Genomic DNA, 15,065 nt, shown 5'->3' with positions numbered 1-15,065 from the left:
AAGAGCCGCTGGCACTTGGGATCTGTGAGGTGAAGTACATTATATTCTGGGAGTTTCAGGCCTTAGACACTCATTCATGTGCATAATTGTACCAGAACTCACTTAGGAAGACACTCCTTATTCATGAACTGCCAGATTTAAAAAGATGGGGGATATAGTAGTTTGTTATAGATAACAAAATGGACAACATCCATCCAATGCATCTCCAAAAAAAGCAAGTACGCCGTTTTATGCCGCAAAGATAAAGTGTGGCCTCTACTGGCTCCAATAAGGATACAGACCCCTAGATTCACATTCATGCTGCTCTGGAGCCCAGCTCCTACCTTGCATTCACCTCAGCCACACACCTCAGAGTCGTGAGGGCTTCAGCCAGGAGTCAAACATCTTGTCATTCTCATATTTTAAAAAGCACATTTATAATCTCTAATTCTAAAAGCGAAGTTATTCATCTTACTACAAAAATTATGCCAATCATGGGTAGAGCATTTATAATTAAAGTCATGAGCAAGTAAAGGACACTGTTCGTTGTTCTGACTGCAAGGATATTAGTCCCTTTGCTGGGGAGCACAGAGTACTTAGGCAGATATGACCTGCATATCCAAAAGCAGCAGAAATAGAAAGCATGTGTAAGAAACTCAAGCTCAGCCACCTGGTTAGGGGAGGCAGTCGTCAATCAAGGGAATTTTCACTGAAGCAGAAGTTCCAAGCCAGGCTTGAACAGAGAGGGGCGCGGTTCAATAGGCAATGTTTTGTTCCCATAATGAACTTAATCTCCACGAAAGACATTTTTCACATGGTAAATACACTTTCAATGTATGTCTAACCGTCCAAACAAGACTCTCCATTCCTTAGAAACAGGAATCAGTCTCCTGATCCTGATTTTACATTCCTTTCCTCACATACCTCTTAGCATTCACTGACAAGATTAAACTCCAGGCCAGTTCCACAGCCTCGGGGCCACTCAGCAAGGACAGTGACAACCCAAAGTTCCAGTAGGGTTTGTGGGCTCCATCACTGAATAGAACCATCTCCCAGGGACAAAGTAAACCAAAGCCAGTGTTCACTTTGTCCCACGCCAGAGTAAGCCTGAGACTTACTGATGGGTTGAGACTCAGGAAGGATAGGAATGACCAGCCATCATTTTGCAGCCACACCCTCTAGTAATAACTAAAAGGCATCGCCATGAAATTCTAGTCACAGCATTCACAGCCGTAATGAAGTTGGAAATCAGAGTGCTAACTCTTCAATTGCCAAAGTTGTTTCACATAACGGGTTAGTAGTAAAATTAACTTCTTTTATCCAATCATTTGCAAATTAGTAAGGAAAGTCATATACCAACATAGTATTTTACTATACAAGATGATAGGCTTAAGAATTTATACATGTACCATATGGGACATTTTTATTCCTAATTTACATTCTGCAAGATACTTGACAATGTACAAAAAGAATACCCAGTTCTAGGTGGTGACTATTTTGTATTATGATTTATTTACAAAATTTCACCACATAATAGTAACTATCTTTAAAAAAAGTTCAGGACATTAGAATAAATTGTTAAGCTTACAAAAGCTGCCTTAGTACCACTGTTCTCAGGCATATTATTGTTAAATAAAATCTAATTCCAAAGCCCACATGTAGTTTCTAATTCTGATTATACACAGTCATTTTGAAGCACAATCGAATTAGATGGACAGGGGACAGTGGAGGACCCACACAGTCCTATCAACCTCTATAAGAGGTGTACATCAGCCTACCGGTTGCATCCTGCTAGCTGTACCACCATTTACTGGTAATGGGACCACTCAGTCGCCCTATTATGGTTCCTTTGGAAAAAATAAGGCATCCTCTAGACCAGCTAGACTGGTCAGGGTGAGTAAAAAGTGACTGTCAGTAGTAAAAAACAGTTTCATTTCTTTGAACCTTTTCCTTTTCCTTTTCTGGACTCCTTATCTTTTTCTGATTTTGAAGGCTTTGAAGATTTTGTCTTTTTCTGTTGGGAGGGAAAGATGCAGAAAATAATTAATAACTGTGTTATGAGGAAATGAAGTAAGTTCATCTCTATAAAAATCTTTACCTGCAACTTAATTAGTAAAGAAGAAAGGTTGCAAATATGTATGTATCTTTAACTACTGCTACCCCCAATGAGCTTAATTTCAATAAACTACTTGTAGCCTTTAGAAGATAGCCATAAAACTAAAAAGCTATTTAAAATCTAGAACCAACATATGTTCTTCATGAATGCAGTTTCTTGGATTTAGAACATAGATATATTTAGGAAAGACAAAATAAGTAAGACGTAATTTACAAACAGGGTAAAAAGTTACTTTTCTTTCAGTTTCAGATTCCAAAGTCTAAACATGCCCAGTTTGAGGAGAAGGGAGGAGACAACCTCTTATGTCTACACAAGACTAGACAGGAAGAGGAGCCACACTGGTGAAGGCCACTATTCCGACCGCTGCACATACAAAGCCAGAGAGGGCGAGAAGGATACGCACACGATACAGGAGGACACAGACTACATTCCTTTGCTATAGCAAACAGTGGGCTGATACCATAAATGATTCTAACCTATTCCAGCAAAAGACAAGGATGTTTGCTCTGAAAAACTTCTATAGGCAATTCAGTGGCTATAGCAAAACAGAAATAACAGAAGGGAGAAATGGTTTCATTGAAAATGATTTTCTTGGTTGTGTGTGTGGGTTAAGCACAAACCAATGATCAAAAAAGTAAAAATCTTACTTTTTCTAACAGAGCATATGACCATCAATATGATGGCCTATATTTTGCTTTTTGGCTCTTCCACTATTATTAGAAGCTGTTTATAAAAGTGAAATCTAGCCCTGAGTGGGTGGCTCAGTTGGTTGAAGTGTCATCCCATACAGCAAAAAGGTTGTGGATTTGATTCCTGGCCAAGGCACATACCTAGGTTTCAGGTTCAATCCCCTGTCGGAGCGCATACAGGAGGCAACCAATCAATGTTTCTCTCACATCGATGTCTCTCTTTTCCCCCCACCCCCAAAAAATATCAATAAACATATCCTCAGGTGAGGATGTTTTAAAAAGTGAATCTATACCTTCTCCACCTTCAACTGTGATGAACAAAAAAACTTAGAAGTATTTTCAGAGCTTACTCTGCTACTTGCTAAACAGGCCCTGAATAATTTCTGAAGGTAAATTACGCAAGAAAAAATAAACTAGTTTGCGGGAGTGTCAGAGCTGCTCTCTGTAGCTTAAAATCCTACCTTGATCATAGCATCCGTCTCCACAGCGTCTTGCTCTTTCTCATCAGACTGAGAGTCATCCTCCGGGAACTCCTCACTGTGCTCAGGATCCAGCGCTGGGCCGGTGCTGTGCCTGGGGGCCTTCACTGCCTGGAGCGAGTACGGAGTCAGGTGGGCTTCCCTATTGTACGCTCTCGTAAAGGCTGCCTTCACCTAAAGAAAGGAAAAGGAGGGGACTTCTCAAATCTAAGTGCCAGATAATCCTTTTGAACTCTGTAGGCCTAAAGGCTTTGAAAGACCCTGGAAGCCCCTTAAAATGATTTGCAAAATATTTATACACATGTGTGTATATTTATTTTATATATATGCATTTTTCTATGGAGAAGGTCCATATTTTTCATATTCTTAATAGAGCCCATGACTCAAAAAGATAATCAGTATTTGGAAACTTTAAGGCAGACCCAAAAGACTTTTAAGTCATCATTTTTACCTAATTCAGTGCTCTCTGCAATTCTACAAGTGATAAAGTTAGTCAGTAATCAGTAAGTCAAAAAAGGCTCAGAATAAGGTACATGTTAAAGTAGGCCTTTATTTACAAAATACTTTTACTAATAGTGGCTAGTTCAATATACTAAATAACTTGAAAAGCCTTAATACTGAGCTTCTAATCATTGCAGAATTAGTCCATGAATGCTAACTGTAGATGTCTCCTGTACCCACAACCATTGAGCCAGGTCGGAATTCCAGAGAAGCAAGCCACAGAGAACGTCTTCTAAAACATCATCAAATAAACAAGCACAAAGTGAGGTATTAGATAGCACATATTCATGTTATGTCACTTTAGGTTTTTCATGCTCATTATGTGAAGTAGGGGGTACATTACTACACAACAGATTATCCAACTAGAATACTGAATCCACCAAACAGGCAGACTAAGTGTAACACTCCTCAGCCAGTTAGCACTTCTTTTCCTCGGTTCCTTCGCCTGGCTCAGCTGCCCTACCCTTCCTTATAAGGAATATATTTATATTTGTTCCTCAACTTTCACATCTTGCTTTTCCACTCTGCATAAAGCAAAGATAAACACAAATTGTAAAGTTAAATCCAGAAGTCTTTTCTTAATATCATACTCAAATAGTATATTTGGAAAGCACGGGCCATAGAAGCAAAAAGCACTGAAAAAGCTAAACCTTTTAAAGCACATAAAACACCTCTGAAGTACTCCCAATACAAACCCGGTAATTACAGTGATGGAGAGCCACTGGGTGACACAATTTACCTTGGGATCCAGCTTGGAGAAGGGACTAGGCTTGCCTCCCCAGCTGCTAATCTCCATGATATTCTCAAAGTCTTCTTTCATCAAATAATAGGCATCCATAAGGGCAACAACGTCCTGTACTCCTTCGACCCCTTGTGAGGTCAAGGGCTGTACAAGTGCATCCCTCATATGTGACAGGTAATCCATATTTATAGTCCTTTTGCTGGAGTAAGTTCTTAAACCAAAACAAGAGAGACACAGCTGTCGTCAAGAGCAAACTACCACCAATTCAAGTCACAGTGTGCATATCAGATGGGAGTTCGACCCACTTTTAATAGTGCACAATGGCATGCCTACTGTTTCACGGTTGGTGTAGGGAAAGCCTGGTGCTACCCCAGCAGGGTCAGGTATAGACACCAACACACTCCAAGGGAAGTTTTTACTTACCTGCATCAGAGCATGCAAACCACAAATGGAGGTTCTGCTTCCATCCTACTCGTTAAGGCCCAGGCAACAACAGTGCTTCCATGTGCTCATACTTCTCACAGCCAACGGTTACTCGTTCCCAGTTCCAAATGTGAAAAGCATCCCTAAAAGTCACTGAGCTTGCCTACCTGAAGTGCCACTACCACTTCCTAAGAAGGGTCTGAAAAACTTTTTGCTCTCTGGATTGTAACACACAAAATTACATATGAAAGCTTCCCTCGCATTTCCTAACACTGTTACTCTGAAATTTTTAATTCTAGAGCAGGGTTTTCACCAAATCTAATAAACTGCCAAGAATGTTCCTGCATTCTGGCCAGGGAAAGACAGAAAAGCAGTCTCTAACTGGCTGAGAACTAGAATGGTATCACGAAAAGGCTGTTTTTCTTTCTATTTAAACACTGTCGCTTAAAGACAGAAAATAGATGAACGAAACAATATTTCCAATGTCGCCAACCTAAATCTTCCAACCCAGCTGCCACCATCCTCACACCAGGCAACTAAATATCTATATACACTTCAAACAAGAGACCTCAAAAGCTGTTGACTCCAGGACCCACACTAAAATCAGAAAGGAAATGAAAATCCTTTTAAAAATTACCAGTGTCCCAAGCTGGTTTGGCTCAGTGGATAGAGCGTCAGCCTGTGGACTGAAGGGTCCCAGGTTCGATTCCAGCCAAGGGCACATGCCCGGGTTGTGAGCTCGATCCCCAGTCGGGGGTGTGCAAGAGGTAGCCGATCAATGATTCTCTCTCATCACTGATATTTCTCTCTCCCTCTCCCTTCCTCTCTGAAATCAATAAAAATATATTTTTTAAAAATAATAATAATAAATAAAAGTTACCTATGGGTCATGCTCCTCCCTTCAGGCAACTGAATGTCTGAATCACAAGACCCCACACAGTTCCCCTATCAGAAATCTAGAACCTGGCCCACAACTGTTTTATTAACTAGGCAAAGAGTTCAAACTGCTCCCATTTTAAGTCACCCACCCGTTTCCTCTGAGTCTGTCTCCTATAATCCAGCACACTTTAAGACAAGTATGAGCCGTAAGCCCAGTGCCCAAGACAATCATCAAACCTTTTCCAAAATTAGTCTTGTAATTTGTTACATCACTGTTACCTTCTAGTAGGATCACATAACATTACATCTAGTAAAGTCTAAAAGCATCGTCTAAATCAGTGATGGCGAACCTTTTGAGCTCAGTGTGCCAGCATTTTGAAAAACCCTAACTTAACTCTGGTGCCGTGTCACATATAGAAATTTTTTTTATATTTGCAACCATAGTAAAACAAAGACTTACATTTTTGATATTTATTTTATATATTTAAATGCCATTTAACAAAGAAAAATCAACCAAAAAAAAGAGTTTGCGTTGTCACCTCTGACACGCATGTCATAGATTCGCCATCACTGGTCTAAATCAAGGGTCCTATCCTCAAAAATCTATTACTTCCCCTGAAATTGTATTTGTGCATTAGTGCATTTGGGGGGGAATAAAGACCAAAGCTTCGGCTTCTCAAAGGCATCTATGACCCAAAATAGATTAAGAGTAATAAAATCACACTTTTCCATTTTTAAAAAAAGAGAAACCTGGGCTATAAAAGTTAAGTAGGAACATTTTAATTTACTTCACAAGTTGAGAGGCTCAATACAGATGTGCTTGAGGATGATAGTGGCCTATATATGATTCCTTAAGAAACACTTGCTCAGCAATTCTATGTGCTAGGGAGTGAGCCTCAGTTCCTACCCCCAGAAATGTTCTGTCAGACGGGAGAAGGGGGCAGACATCCAAAAGGACAGCCATGAAACACTGGAAGTCCAGTGCTCACAATCCACATGAGCACAGTACGGGCACCACAGGGGACACCCTAGGGCACTGGGGTCCTGATATTAACAAGCAGTGGACGGAGCAGGGAGAAAGCTGAGAGGCCACATCTGGACCAGTGAGGACAGCAGGGGAAAGCAGCCGTTTCCAGCTCCACAGGCTGCCTGCATCCCTTAGCTCACGGTCCCTTTTCCGATCTTCAAAGTGGCAGTGAGCATCTTCAATCTCTCTCTGGCACTGCAAACCCCCGCCCCCCCTTTTTTTAAAGACCCTTGCAATTACACTGGGCTCACCCAAATAATCCAGGATAGTCTTCCCATCTGAAGATGGGAATGAATTTGTGTTTTAAGCCATTGAATTTTGGTCATATGTCATTCTTGCAACAGAAAACTAACACCATGGTGGCAATAAAAGGCTCATGCCACAGGCTAAGAGGGAATGGAGCAGGAAGTAGAACTCAGTTCGGCTTTAACCAAAAGCCAAGGGTGAACCAAATACTAATATCCTCTCCCCAGACCAGAAAGATAAGACTGCTCCAGTCGTTTTTCATGGTTAAAAGTAAACCCCTAAAGTTCACTTAGTATGTGTATGCATGCACATTTTCTAAGTGTTTAAACATTAACAAAATTGTACCAAGTAAGAATTTTGAACGTCCTTAAACTTCTCCAAACATACTGGGTCTCAATCATCTGAGTATTGACTTCCTGTTAAAGGTAAACTGTATCTCCATCCCAAATGACCAGGTCACTTTACTACTGGGATAGGTAAAAACTAGTTCATTTATCTATATGGTTCCCTTTTTCCAATTAAATTATTTTGAAGCAGAGATATTGTATATGACTACTAGTAATAGGCATTATAATCATAGCACTATCTCAGAGGAATACAGTTTTAAATGTATCTTAAAGTTATAACATTTCTACCACCTGGCTTTATTCTTCCAAAGTATCCTTTTAGTGATAAAATAAGTGTTACAATGATTATGGATAATAAAACTCAAGCTCGCACACGCGCGCGCGCGCGCACACACATACACACACACACACACACACACACACACTCTTATTCAGGAGTATTTGGCAATAAAATCAAAACTAAAATATAAATCTCTTGACTAAAGCTATCCTTACTAGATAAACGCTAAATACATTACACGGATAAAATACCAGAAATGGAGTTTTACCACTTACCTGAGACTCATGTGCAATGCTAGATCCTGCACAAGACGATCGTGTCTGCCTGTAGAGGAGTGCTTACCCAACCAGCTGGGGAATGTGGGAAACTGAGTCATGTACCCCCTCATTAACTCTCCAGGAAGAACACTGGCATAAATGGCCTGGGGAAAAATCAAGTGCAGGCCACAATTTAAATTCAGTACAAAGTTGCTTCCTTAGCTTCCAAGCAGTCTTTGGAAATGAAGCATCAATGTCGCACATACCTAATTCCAGGGCAGTCAGGCCCTTTCCCTGTCTCCGATCTGTGGGTGTGGAAAACTTATTCCAGAGAAAACAACTGATTATGGTAAATGCCTTATTCCAAAACACACATGGCCCTAAGGGAGATTATCTTGCCAACTCAGCCTCCTCAACCAACTGATCTCATGACACCAGTTACCTTGTAGATGCCAATGTCAGAGAGGCCCATGCTTGCCTTTAACACAAGCTATTGATAGCACAGGTGGACCAGAGCATGAAAACCCTAACCGTCATGGAGTCAAGCAAACTGAGAAAGTGAAAAGGGGCGTCCTTGAATATCTTCCATATCCAGGGTTTCACTTGTTAAACGCTGGAATTATACATACATTTTGTATGCTGCTTTATTCTAATAATTAACTAATTTTTTCACATTAGTTCATCTTTACAAATAATTTCAAAGGTGGCATAATAGTCTAGCCAAGAGATTTTACCATAATTCATCATTCTCCTGTTACTGAACATGGGAGAGTCTGTCCAATTTTTTGCTTTCGGAACTAATGCTTTCGGGAATATTTTTGTACATTAAGCTTTTTCTGTGTTTAAAATTATTTCTTTAAGATAAATTCTCAAAAGCACAAGTATTAGGTAAAAAAAAATGAACATTTTTAAAACATGAGAAAGAATTCTTTATATACAGAATGAGTCCTTGTTTTTTTGTTTTCAAACAATGTGTGGTAGGGTTCAGAGAAGAGTAGATGCTGGAAGTCCCTTGTTTATTACTGTATAAATAATAATACTGTATAAATATGCAAAACAAGTACCCTTAATTATGAATTTTGACCAAAGTCTATTTTGAGTAAAAAATATCAACCGAAGTAAAGTACCAATACACAGCTGCCTCTTTAGCAAGAAGAAAATGAGAATCCACATATTAGAAAGTGGCTACTGACCTCCCCTGGCTGCAGTTCAGGAAAAAGCCACTAGTAACCATCTGTGAGAGCCAAGAATGGCAAAAGAAAGAAATGTTCTTAAGATAAAACAGAGCAAATGAAACTTTTTAAAAAATATTTGTATTGATTTCAGACAGGAAGGGAGAGGGAGAGAGACACAGAAACATCAATGATGAGAGAGACTCATTGATCAGCTGCCTCCTGCACGCCCCCTATTAGGGATCGAGCCCACAACCCGGGCATGTGCCCTTGAACTGAATCGAACCCGGGACCCTTCAGTCCACAGGCCGATGCTCTATCCACTGAGCCAAACCAGCCAGGGCGAGCAAATAAAACTTTTGACTCACATCTTAGTTATGACCAAAATCTAGCGTTCCTCATTTCCATGTCCATTTACATAAAACCATTCTGAATCACTGAAAAATAAGGCCAGATTAAGAAATAGACAATTGCCCTGACTGGTTTGGCTCAGTGGATAGAGCATCGGCCTGCAGACCAAAGGGTCCCGGGTTCGATTCCGGTCAAGGGCATGTACCTTGGTTGCGGCACATCCCCAGTGGGAGGTGTACAGGAGGCAGCTGATTGATGTTCCTCTCTCATCGATGTTTCTAACTCTCTATCCCTCTCCCTTCCTCTCTGTAGAATATCAATAAAATATATTTAAAAAAATAAAAAGAAAGAAAGAAATAGACAATAGTGACCACAGAGTTTTGGTCTCTACCAGATGGCATTTTTGCCATAAGAGCCATAATGTTTTTCTGGTATTTCAAATGACTACAGGAGCTGACAGCTATTTTGTTCTCTTGAACTAAAGCAGAGCCTGCGTGCGCTTTAAGGAGAGCATTACCTGTGTGGGCAGGAGACTCCAGTTTTGCTTACTCCGGATCTGCCGGTCCACGAGGTCACCATCACATATGCTATCTGCTGCTCTGCTTAAAAGCATCAAGTGCTTTTTTATGTCCCCCCTGCAGGACAGAAACCAGTCTGGATTACACCATTGTGTATACTCCACTCCCCTCCCTCTCGGCTCTCTGGCCTTCGCAGGGTTAGGGAGGGTACCAACTCTAACCCTCACTAGCTCTGAGCACTCACCCCGCAGCTATAGGCTTCACGTGTACGTAGTTCTCCTGGACAAAGAGGGGCGCTATTGAATAATCATGAAAAAAGAGATCGGATTTGTCCACAAGCGACATATGAGCAGTCTCCTCTCCAGCTGCAAACACCTTCCGGGCAACATCAAATGGGCCCTAAAAAGAAAGGGCCAACATCCAAATGCTGACAAGACAAAATGATGGCAAAGATGTGGCGCAGCAGGAACTCTCATGCATGGCTTCACTTTGAAAGACAGTTTGGTGGTTTATTACAAAACTAAACATACTCTTAATCATACTATCCAGGAGCTGTCCTCCTTGGTATTTACTCAAATGAATTAAAAAGTTCTACCACACAAAAACTTGCACATGAATGTAAAGAGCAGTTTTATTCTGCTCTAAACTTGGAAGTTGCTTTAGTAGGTGAATAAACAAACTGTGGTACATCCAGACCATGGAATATTATTTAGCACTAAAAAGAAATGAGCTATCAAGCCATGAAAAGACATGGAGGAACCTTAAATGCATACTACCGGGTAAAAAGCCAGTATGAAAAGGCTACACAGTATGATTCCAATGACATAATATTTCCAAAAAGGTGAAACTATGGAGATAGTAAAAAGATTGGTGACTTCCAGGGGGCAGGGGGGGGATGAATATACAGAACAGAGGATTTTTAGTATGCTACCATAGCAGATACACGTTATTAGACATTTGTCAAAACCCACAAAATGTACAACACTAAATGTGAAGTCTGGACTTTGGGTAATAATGATGTGTCAGTGTAGGTTCATCGGTTGAACAAATGTACCACTCTGATGGGGGTGTTGACAGTGGAGGAGGGTGTATGTATTTGGGGACAGTAGGTATATGGAAAATCTCTGTACTTTCTGTTCAACTTGGATGTGAGCCTAAAATTGCTGTAATTTTTTTTATTAATATTTTTAAAGGGAGGGGGGAAAATACTGCTTAATCACTGCTCTAACTCAGGGGTCCAGTTCACTGTCCTTCAGACCGTTGGAGGGCCGGACTATAGTTTAAAAAAAAACTATGAACAAATTCCTATGCACACAGCGGCGGCAAAAACACCCGGCGGGCTGGATAAATGTTTTCGGCGGGCCGCATGTGGCCCGCGGGCCATAGTTTGAGGACCCTTGCTCTAACTAATAAATTCTAAGCAGTGACTAGGTGAAATAGAACACAGAAATCATCGATAAGACTTCTAATTTCAGGGAGGTTATTAAACCATTAACAGTTCCAGACCCATTAAAACACGAATGAAATCCATACATCAAGGACTGTGAAAAAGCCACTTTATAATTATTGATGCATAATTATAATGTAAAACTTCCCTTTTTCAAAATCTACAATATACACTGCTAGTCCTTGAAAAGCATTTCATTTGAATTAGAAACACTTTTAACAGCTGTCTATATCTCTTATAAATATCCAGAGGTTCTATATGTGTGTCAAGGAACTAAGCCCAACCAGAATTAAGTAAGAAATGGAAATTTACTTTACCAGTTTGATGTCCTTTTTGGCTCTCTGAGAGTCAGCCTTGGCCTGGTCATAGGTTAGTGCCTTGCTTCGTGCACACCACATGCTCAGGTTGTGTAAAACCTAAGAGAATTGCAAATAAGATACTGTCAAGGTGGGACAAAACTGCCACTCCTGTCCAGCCAGTGTGGCTCAGTGGTTGAGCATTGACCTATGAACTAGGAGGTCACGGTTCGATTCCTGGTCAGGGCACATGCCCGGGTTGCAGGCCCGATCCCCAGGAGGGGGTGTGCAGGAGGCAGCCAATCAATGATTATTCATTAATGTTTCTATCTCTCCCCTCCCCCTTCCTCTCTGAAATCAATAAAAATATATTCCACTCCCTCTCCTCAAACAGCTTTAAGGCATTAATTCAAAAGAATTATTAATTCTCATGTAATATATATTTAATTTACCTGTCTGATATCTTGATTGGATCCCAAAATTATTTCATTCATAGCTGGAGGGGGAATCTTCAAACCCTCTTTAAATGCAATTGACATCATAGCACCCTAAAATTGACAAAGGAGAATCTTCAATGATTTCTTTTTTAAACTTATATAATCAGATATTTTAAAAATATTTATCAGGTACTTTCAAAGTTGACCTTTAAATAAATAGGATAGTGTGATGGGGGAAAAAATTCCAAACATCATACCTTAATCTGTTCAACCCGAGGTCTTTGAAAACGAAGATCAAAACAATAATGAACCAAAGAGCGAATCTTAGGATGATTTCTATCATTGCACATACAAATGATGGGAATTTTTGTATGTTTTATCAGGCCAATTAGTTCCTAAAAGGCAAATTTGCAACACAAAAATAATTATTTTTAAAAAAACAAATACCACACAATATATGCATTTTCAGTTTTAAAAACCAACTCAGCAACAAGCTTTAATTGCCACAGATACCACATAATAATTAGTGCTTTATATTTTTTGTGAAAAAAACACGCACTAAAATCCAAGAGTAAAGCCCAGCCAGCATGGCTCAGTGGTTGAGTGTGGACCTATGAACCAGGAGGTCAAGGTTCAATTTCCGGTCAGGGCACATGCCCGGGTTGTAGGCTAGATGCCCAGTGTGGAGCCTACAACAGGCAGCCGATCAATGATTCTCTCTCATCACTGACGTTTCTATCTCTGTCTCTCTCTCCCTTCCTCTCTGAAGTCAATAAAAATATATTTTAAATAAATAAATAAATAAAAACCTAGAATACAATGCTTTCATTACCTGAATTCCTCCCCTGTCCTCATTGCCTGCCATGCCGTCTACTTCATCCATGATGAGGGCGTGTTTCATGCTTACTGAAGGGGCTGCTCCACCTGGCCCACGTTGAGAAGCAGTGGGAAGGGTCAGAAACAAAGTAACAGTTGTTCAAACACTGCTGCTTTATAAGCAATTTATCACACATTTGAAACTGATAACAACAGATGGTACAAAATTCAAACAGAACCAGAGAATGCAGTGAGCAGAGATCCTCCCTCCCACCCTGGCCACCAAGGGCAACCAAATTCCCTCTCCAGGGCAAACAGTATGAACAGACTCTTTATATCCTTTCAGAGATATGCTGTACATGTTAAAAATGTATGCAGAAAAATATACACCTTGGTTTGATCATCCGAATGTTTTTGTGATCTGTTCTTACCTGTAGATACAGAACACCACACTTTTCAAGGCTGTTTAATAATGTTCCATTTTACACATCTATCATAATTTACTTATCTATTAATAAAATGTTGCCCAAACCGGTTTGGCTCAGTGGATAGAGCGTCGGCCTGCGGACTGAAAGGTCCCAGGTTCGATTCCGGTCAAGGGCATGTACCTGGGTTGCGAGCACATCCCCAGTGGGAGATGTGCAGGAGGCAGCTGATTGATGTTTCCCTCTCATCGATGTTTCTAACTCTCTATCTCTCTCCCTTCCTCTCTGTGAAAAATCAATAAAATATATAAAAATAAATAAATAAAATAAAATGTGAAGTTGCTTTCAATCTTTTGCTGTTATAAATCACACTAATGAAGATCCATGTGTATGTCATTTTGCATATATACCAATATTAACAGTGAACCCAAAAATTAGGATTTCTGGGTTAAAGGCAATGTGTAATTTAATTCTGAGAAATACTGCCAGATTGCTCTGCTAAGCAGTACCAATTTACACTACCTCCAGCAATGTATAAGAGTGACATTTCCCAAGCAAGTTCTTTTTAACAATGACTTTTTACCATTGAAAGTACCAAGAAATCCAGTGACCTGTAATAGACCACAGTTTGTAAACATGCACTGTGCAGTCAGTCCTAGCTGGGCATCTCACTGTCCCCATAAGCTCTGGCCGTACTAGAACACAGCGGCACTTTCACGCTGTCTCCCCCTCCCCTACTCCTCTTGTCTGAAATAACCCCTTGCACCCACAAATGAGTATCTTTCTCATTCTTCAAGGCCCTGCAAACAAATGTTCCCCTTTTACTGGTAGTCTCCACCAAAGCCTCAAATAGAATCACTTCTTCATCTAAAGGCCTCTGTCACCTCACTCAATTTATTTTCTTGTCCTCTTCACAGGATTCACCTGTGAATCCGCTAAAGTCATATGCAAAATACATAAACATGTCCATGAATGCATTTTTATCACATTCTCAGAAATTTCTAAGACCTAAAATAAAAGGTAACTATTGTCCTACTGGAGTTACAGCAGAGGCTTTTCTTAATTCTCATTAGCCCCGGGACTTAGCAGGGTGCCTAGTACATAGTAGCGGTTACTCCACATTGAAATAAACTTGTTTTTCTTGCTTAACCCAAGAAAACAGTTCAAAAAGCCACATACTTGAATAAAAGCCTTTGATGCTGGTGTTATTCAGTGACTCAGCAACAACATCCTTTAAACTGTTCTTACTGCGAGTATCACTTGCATTCAGCTCCACGTAGCTATATCCCAATTCCTAATAAAAACATTGGAAACCATTACTATCACAAGACAAATTACCATTCCCCCCTCCCAGAAAAAATAAGAGTTAAGGAAGAAAGAGGGAAGAAAAAATCATGCCCTAGTTGGTTTGGCTCAGTGGATAGAGCGTCGGCCTGCGGACTGCAAGGTCCCAGGTTCGATTCCAGTCAAGGGCATGTACCTTGGTTGCGGGCACATCCCCAGCGGGGAGTGTGCAAGAGGCAGCTGATCAATGTTTCTCTCCCATTGTTGTTTCTAACTCTCTATCCCTCTCCCTTCCTGTCTGTAAACAAAAAAATCAATAAAATATATTTTTTTAAAAAAAGAAAAAAAATCACA

At 40.3% G+C, this 15,065-nt stretch overlaps 1 protein-coding gene across 1 annotated transcript in view; it reads right to left on the bottom strand.

Moving 5' to 3' along the window:
• Nucleotides 1–1,387: 1,387 nt before the first annotated feature.
• Nucleotides 1,388–15,065, bottom strand: part of RFC1 (replication factor C subunit 1) — an 81,711-nt gene continuing 68,033 nt past the window's right edge. Inside the window, exons 15-25 of the mRNA XM_081093048.1 lie at nt 14,607–14,721; nt 13,019–13,110; nt 12,444–12,581; nt 12,202–12,297; nt 11,771–11,869; nt 10,251–10,405; nt 10,006–10,123; nt 7,984–8,129; nt 4,504–4,717; nt 3,246–3,437; nt 1,388–1,993 (exon numbers count right to left, since the gene is read on the bottom strand). Of these exons, the coding sequence (XP_080949174.1) occupies nt 1,910–1,993; nt 3,246–3,437; nt 4,504–4,717; nt 7,984–8,129; nt 10,006–10,123; nt 10,251–10,405; nt 11,771–11,869; nt 12,202–12,297; nt 12,444–12,581; nt 13,019–13,110; nt 14,607–14,721 (1,449 nt within the window). The 3' untranslated portion in view covers nt 1,388–1,909. The remainder of the gene's footprint in view (nt 1,994–3,245; nt 3,438–4,503; nt 4,718–7,983; nt 8,130–10,005; nt 10,124–10,250; nt 10,406–11,770; nt 11,870–12,201; nt 12,298–12,443; nt 12,582–13,018; nt 13,111–14,606; nt 14,722–15,065) is intronic.

The sequence above is a fragment of the Myotis nattereri genome, assembly GCF_964212035.1.
Source record: "Myotis nattereri genome assembly, chromosome: 1".
Taxonomy (NCBI): Eukaryota; Metazoa; Chordata; class Mammalia; order Chiroptera; family Vespertilionidae; genus Myotis; species Myotis nattereri.
This window is presented reverse-complemented; position numbering and strand designations above follow the sequence as displayed.